Source organism: Alligator mississippiensis, chromosome 7 (assembly GCF_030867095.1).
Source record: "Alligator mississippiensis isolate rAllMis1 chromosome 7, rAllMis1, whole genome shotgun sequence".
Classification (NCBI taxonomy): domain Eukaryota; kingdom Metazoa; phylum Chordata; order Crocodylia; family Alligatoridae; genus Alligator; species Alligator mississippiensis.
Window position 1 is genome coordinate 27,517,117 of NC_081830.1, and position 7,408 is coordinate 27,524,524.

The 7,408-nt window shown below is 44.9% G+C and overlaps 1 protein-coding gene across 1 annotated transcript; it reads left to right on the forward strand.

The window, feature by feature from the left end:
• Positions 1 to 1,181: 1,181 nt before the first annotated feature.
• Positions 1,182 to 3,682, forward strand: LOC102561324 (olfactory receptor 5G9-like). Its single transcript, XM_006268520.2, has 2 exons — positions 1,182 to 1,245; positions 2,733 to 3,682. The coding sequence occupies exons 1-2, from the start codon at positions 1,182 to 1,184 to the stop codon at positions 3,680 to 3,682; spliced, it is 1,014 nt and encodes a 337-aa protein (XP_006268582.2).
• Positions 3,683 to 7,408: the final 3,726 nt, after the last annotated feature.

The following is a 7,408-nucleotide window of genomic DNA, read 5'->3' on the forward strand; positions in this document are numbered from 1 at the left end:
GTGCCTGCTCAGCAATATAGGAAACTCAGGATCCTTCAAAGCAGCAGTTTTCAACCTCCATCCCATGGTCCAAATGCGGCCAGATGATTTGGAGCTGAATATTTGGTGCTGGGGGAAATTTTTTAGGATTAATGGCTTTTGCTTTCTGAGACCCAACAATTGATGCCAGCATCATACCCCTGCTGCTGAATTATCGTCCCATGCTCTGGATTGTGCCAGCACACAGGGCCAGATAAGCATGTGGGTTTGCTCCAGGGCTGGAACTACTGTGGTATTGAATCTTGCATGTCTACCTTATAAAGGGCCTCAGACACTGCTGTCTTAGGCCACTTGCATGCTAAAATAATACTATTGGACTCATGTTAGGAGTATTGCTGTAAAACTGCAGTAACTTAGTGCTTAACAAGGCCCACTGATGCCAGCCTTTAACACATCAGAGACATGGACATACATGATGGTGTATTTAGAAAGCCATCTTACTAAGAAGAACAACAATAATTGGGTGAGATCATTTTCATTTTTGTTTCTTGGCATTCTGTAATGTTTCTCCACTTGTAACCCATCGATCCAGCTGTGGACCGGGTAGTTCAGGATTCAGTGTAGACACATGCATTGTATACCTAGTGTCTCAAAGAAGAGTTTTGTTTGATGGCTCCCAATATACAGAACAATGTGAGCACTCTTTGGACAAGGTATTGACACCTACATATCTGCAGCCTTTGACCTCATCTTTTCTCATGCAGATCGTCTTGGGCTTGACAATTTCTTACTTAATCAAAGGTGGTTCTCTAGTGAATCCACACCTATATGGCTAATGTTTTTAACTCATGCTGGGAAGTGGATCTTCCAACCTTTCTATGCAGGCAGACTCTTCTGGGTCAGGAGGCACTGAAAGGCCTGAATCTCTTGTTCAAAGACTTTTCACTGAGTGGGCTTGCCCACAAGCAGTGAATGGAGAACAGCTCCACTAACTGATTTGCTCTTCAGTCATGGACCCAGGGATCCTAGGCTCCTCAGTTCTCATTTAGGCATATCGCGCCTCCATATTTCCTGTTCTAATGAGCTTAAAGTGCATGTCCCTTGAAGCAGAGTGCTGTGTGCTGGGCACAGTGCACCTTGCAGCAGAGGAGGTATGTCCCTTCTCAGGTACCACAGGAAACAAGAAGTTTGTCCCTCTAAGGATGCCAAACTTAGGGCAAATGAAAGCTATCCCCAGCAGAGACAACTTAGAAGACGGAAGTTCCAGTAAGAGGCCAGGAAAACAAAGTGAGCCCTCAGGAAGACCGCAAAAATTCCAGCCTCCTGATTGGCTGGGTGGGTTCCTTTAAAAGAGAAGGTATGTGTGCAGGGACAGAGTGGGAAGACGGAGCCCTGTGGAGCTGATCCACCCTTTAGGGATGGCTGGAGCTCATGAGGGGACCTCCAGAGGGCCTGAGACCATGCAGCCCTGAGCAACCAAGCCGGGGCTAGAGGATATGATAGGCTGATCCACACAGAGACGCAGCCACCAGGAACCCACAAGCCTGTGTGGGGTGCAATTAAAGGCGAGACCAGAGGGAAATAGCCTGGGTTGCCTTAGGCATCTGCGAAAGGCTGGGATTCACTGGAGGGGAAGCAAGTATTGGGTGTCACACTGGAAAGCTGTGTGATAAGGGAAAACCTATGGGGCATGAGCAAAGGGGTAGGGAAAGGTCCAGAAGGGTTGGGAAGTGTGGTGGGTTTTGTGTTGCATTGTTATGTTTGCTTTTGAGTTAAGGTTTATAGCAGTGCAGGACAGCACTGTGTGAGGATATCAGGAGCCAGAGTCATTTAGCAGATGAGCCAGAGGGCACGGTGTCCTCTGCTGTCTGCAAGCCCGGGTGAAAACCCGGGTGTGTGTGCTGAGCCTAACAGAGCCCAAGCTGCGCTTCCTCTGCTGACCACTGAAAAGTTGCAAAAATCATTTTATTGTCACCTTGAGCATCGAAGTATTAAGTCTTTTATGTATGTAAATATTGTGTTATTAATGTGGAGTATAGTATTTTGGGGTCAAAATAGTAAATGTGTAAATGTTTGGTTGTTTATTGTTAATTGGTAGCTCAAATTATTAGCTTAGTTATGTATTTTCCTTTTTGTTATTCATAAATTCAAGTGCCTATAATTAGTGTGTGTGTGTGTGTGTGTGTGTGTGTGTGTGTGTGTGTGTGTGTGTGTGAGAGAGAGAGAGTTTAAATCGTGTCTTGCACTACAGGAAGGGAAGGCAGGATACTTTGCAGCTCTGCTGCTACCATTCCTTTGGTGGACTGGGAGAAAGACCAAGGCCATTGGCACGCCAGGGATCTGAGAATGGCAGTGGGCTGCCCCTAGCATGGCAGACCAGGGTTACACTGTCATAAAGCCAAAAGCCTGAAATTAGCGCCGGGTCCAGCTCTAACTGAAGCTTGTCTCTTAGTTTTTTCAGCTGGAAGTCTGTGCAACCCAGGCGAGAGCCAGAGCCAGGTCTTGTACAGATCCTGATCTCTATGATATACAGCTAGAACTTAGATCCTGAAGAACCTGGAATGAATCCTCCAGGTCTTGGACACTAGGGAAGCATTTTGAAATGGAAAAAAAAATGCGGATATGTTTGTTTGTTTTTCTAACTTAGCTCTGGTGAGCTGGGAATCTGTTCTTCAGATAGATGTCTCTCTGTGTTTCCTTCCATCTCATGGAAATTCCTTTCACAGCCATTGTGATAATTTCTCTTCTTACAGGTCACTACTTAAGAATGGAAAACCAAACCACTGTGACTGAGTTTATACTTCTGGGACTTTCCAATGATCCGCAAGTCCAGATTTTACTGTTCTGCGTGTTTTCGGTGATATACCTAACCACCCTGGTGGGGAATACAGTCGTCATGCTGGTGATAAAAGCTGATACTCACCTTCATACCCCCATGTATTTCTTCCTATTTCATCTCTCCTTTATTGACATCTGCTATTCATCAGTCATTGTCCCTAAGATGCTGGTGAATTTAATAGCTACACACACAACTATTTCTGTCAATTCTTGCTTCACCCAGATGTTCTTCATCTTTCTTTCAGCTAGTTGTGAAAGTTTAATCCTTTCAGCAATGGCTTATGACCGTTATGCTGCCATATGTGATCCCTTACATTATGTGGGGACCATGAACAAAAGACTGTGCAGGCAGCTGGTGGGTGGTTTCTGGGCAATAAGTCTTATGCATTCACTGCTCAACATGGTTCCTCTATTAAAGTTGCACTTCTGTGGACCCAATGAAATTGGGCATTTTAGCTGTGAACTTCCCCCACTACTAACGCTGTCCTGCACCGTGACACTTGCCCACAAAATAGCTCTTATTTCTTCTATTCTGATCATTGGTTCAGGCACTTTCCTCCTCATGTTTGTTTCTTACACCCATATCATCTCCACCATCCTGAGGATACGCTCTACAGAGGGAAGGAGAAAAGCCTTCTCAACCTGCAGCTCCCACCTCATTGTGGTGACTTTACTGTATGTAACAGGCTTTGTCCAGTATATGAAATCCATCCATGTTTCTTCACTGGTTCTAGATCAAGTTTTTTCTATCCAGTACAGTATCTTAACCCCCATGTTAAACCCCATCATCTACAGTCTGAAAAGCAAAGAAGTAAAAATAGCTCTGGGCAAAATCTTACAACTATTTAGTTTTCAAAGGATTTAACCTTATTCTATAATTTGCAGTTCTTCTATAACATTAACTAAATATAAATTAAAACAGAGTATTATTGAATGTAGACTTTTTGCGTGTGAAGAATGCATGTACTTGGGTGATACTGAAACACAACTGTCAATAAACATTTTCATAAATGTGAAAAGAGTTTGGAAGTGTCAATGAATTTTAAAATATCCAGCAAAAAGAACCACCGCAAAGTTTTTGTCTAGACTTTGAAAACAGGTTGTGTTGAGGCCAAGTTAAGCTATGACAGCTTTGCCAAAAATGATCTTGAATTTTTGCATATAATACCAGTTGAATCTAGGTTGACCTTGTTCAGGATAAGAGAAGAAAATATTTTAACAAGTGTGTCCTTTCTAAAAAGTTGCTTAGGAATTTAGGAGCTGAAATGATATTGGCTTTAAATCAGTCCTAAGTGTCCTTGATGACATGCCTTGCATATGCTATGAGGATGGGATTTCCATAAATGAACCAGGTTACAGGAAGGTAGCAGAGACTAGAGAAGAAGGAAAGCACCAAATGGTGGCCTGAGGGTGGCATAAAGCTCAATGGTGGCTTTCCCCACATTATCCAGTGAGGTACAGCTATCTCCATCTTGAGGTTCACAGTTCCACCACCACTGATCCCTTCTGCTGAGGAAGCTGGACTGAGATGATAACCAAAGTATTGGGAGAGGCCTAAAAGTGGCTAGGACTTCTGGGGTTCCTTTTCTCTCAGGGAAGTGTATTTGTTATCAATATTTTAGTCTTTCCCATTTTCTGGTATTGCTTCAGTCCCTTCTATCTATCCTGAAAGACTCTGGCTGTGCTCAAGAGGAAGGTTCTAGAGTTCTTCTGCCCAGAAATTCATGGAATTGTTTCAGGAGTCTTGAACCTCCCTTTGAAGTGAGGAGAGCAGATTTTAATCTGCATGTGCATTTTGGTCCACACCACCTACCCCAGACCCTGCAAAGGCACTTCTACTATGCTTGTGGTTGAAGTGGAGTGTCTGGTTGTAAGTATTTTTCTATGACATCTGGAGACTTTAATATGACTGGTAGCTGTTTTACAATGAGCACACTTGGATATTCTTTGCAGCAACAAGATCTCCTGCAACCACTGAAAGTGATCACCGACTAGTGATGTTTCTGCTTTCTGAACTTGACATGAACTTACAGAAGCTGAAAGTCCTCTCACTGCACTCATGGATGCTCCTGGCAGTTATCAGCATAATTCAAGACTTCCTGACTTAAAATCAGGAAAACTGAGTAGAGTTCCCAACTCTTGACTGGTCATAGGATAGGGGCCTTGGACCTCCAACAATCACCCATCTTGAATGAGTCTGCCCGCTCCTAACCTTTATCCTTCCTCAGTTTATCATTGAGCCCTTGCCTCACGAAGTTCTCTGGCTCATTCCTACACACCAGTACCATGATTGGCCACCATCCAACCAACATGCACTAAATGTTTCCCATAACCTTGTCTTCCTGACCCTTGTACCTGAATCTAACACAAAATGACAAGACCTCTTACTACCTGAGGAGGGAAATCAGCCCCACTGGGCTACCATCCACTCAAACTTAACCCCACAACATAGCACGATAAGCAACACAACACTTGCCCCTTCTGCTGTGAGAGGAAGACTGTTACGCACCAGACATTATTCAGTGCATCATAGAATCATAAAAAAGTAGTGCTGTAAGGGTCTTTATAAGGTTATCTAGTCCAGTCCTCTACTCCAGCCAGGATTAGCTCTGACTAAACCATCCCAGCCGAGTGCCTGTCTAACCCACTTTTGACAGCTTTTAGGCATAGAGACTCCACGCCTTCTCTAGGTAGCCTTTTCCAATGTCTGAACTCTAGGAGTGTGCAAAGGGGGCCGTATTTGATTTGGATTCTGCCCGATTTGGGGGGCAGTGATTCGATTCACTGATTTGGATCACTGTCCCAATTCAATTTGGCCAAATTCGAATCTGAAGATTCAATTCTGATTCTGAGAATCAGTGATTTAGCCATAGACACAGCTTTGTATGTTTTTTCTACATACCTCAAGGTACCAGGCACAGCTCATGAATGCTAAGATAGTGGGGTGGATGGATCATCCCACAGGAGCGTGGTGGGGGAGGGGGCTGCATGCTCAGTAGTGGACCTTGAAGTGGACTGGAAATACTTCCAGTCCGCTGCTGTATCTGCCTCTGAGTGCAGCTTCCCCCCCCCCCCTCCCCTGGCTGCAGTGGGACCCCGGGTGCCCCCCCTCCAGACCCAAAAAGCACCAGTTGCCAAGCCAGGGGGGAGGGGGGCTGTGCTCAGAGGCAAGCGTGCTGGGGAGCCCCCCCTGCGCTCCTGTGGGATGCTCCACTCACCTCACCATCTCATGAGCCACCTGGTACTTTGAGATATGTAGAAAAAACATATAAAGCTGTGTCTATGTCTGAATCATCAAAAACTCTGAATCTCTCTGAATCAAATTGGAAGCTTCCAATTCAATTCAGAGAGATCAGCACATCTCCTGATTCGATTCAGAGATTGGGCCACCGAATCAACCCAAATCTCTTCCAAAACAAATCAGCACCTAAAGCTTCACACAGCCCTACTGAACACACCCAGCAAGGATTCTTCTTTACTCCCTAGATGCTTTAAGGGAAAAGCAGGTTTTGTCAGAGGCAGTCTCTGTACCCTTTAATTTCTAACCTTTGGCCCCTTCCATGTTTTCGCTCTTTATGCTCCAAATTTCCCATTCTTATCCTGAGCTTGTGGCCTTCTCTTCCTGCTAACACATAGCAGTTTTAACTTTGGAGACACCTAATCTCTCCTCCGTCCCTCCTCCACATCATCTCATTTCAAGGTTATATATTCTAGTCTAGATGTGTGCATCCCCTTACTATTTAATGAGACTAAAATTCCACTTTCATATTCCAGCTACAGCTACAAAATATAAGCAGAAAACCTAGCTGCCAAACCCAGTTGAGTAAGATTGCCTGCCTGGGCAAGAGACATAGAATATACATGTTTGCATGTCTAAATGAAGTGACCTTACAGGTTAACTGGGGTCTGAACTAAGGTGCCTAGTTCTGTGTGGATCAAAGTGATGTGGTAAAGGCCATTCAAAAAGACAGTGGCAAAGCATGTTTCCAGCAAAAAAAAAAAAGAAAACTCAGGTGAGCACCCTAATCATCAGACCATCTCTCCTTCCATAGGCAATGTGTAGGGGGTATATGGGGGTGTATGTCCCCCTCCCCAGAATTGGCCCTCGCCAGCCGGGGAGTGGGGAGTGCTGCCCCGTGCCTCCCCAGTTAGCCACTGGAGGACCCCCCTCTGCCAGCCGGCGATTGACCACTGGTGCCCTCCCCTCCCCCCAGAGCCAGGAGGCACTAGTCACCCATGCCTCCTCCTGAGCTTAGTGGTGATTTAAGAAAATTCTGAAAAGTGGAATTTTCATTATAAATTAAGGGTAGCATTCTGTTCTTCCCTGGTCATTTAAATAATCATCTTTTAGTCATCTACATGGGACATTTTGGGCATATATGGGCAGCTAGCCACTGTAAACCCAGACAGGTAATTTAGGACTGTAGATGACTACATCCATATCCTGGCAGCAAAGTGGCAGTGTAAGTGGGGGAAGATCTTCTCATGTCTTTCCCCCCCCTATAGCTGAATAGCTACATCACTTTCCTGGGAAGCCAGAGACCCTGGTTTTAGTCCCCCCTCTCTCACAGTAGATTTGAACCTCCATCTC

What these genes read in the sequence shown, in the direction of transcription:
- LOC102561324 (XM_006268520.2), top strand. Translation starts at nt 1,182, where the DNA reads ATGCCAAACTTAGGGCAAATGAAAGCTATCCCCAGCAGAGACAACTTA. An exon ending in CTTAGAAGACGGAAGTTCCA is followed by an intron (nt 1,246 to 2,732) that starts GTAAGAGGCCAG and finishes CTCTTCTTACAG; the next exon opens with GTCACTACTTAAGAATGGAA.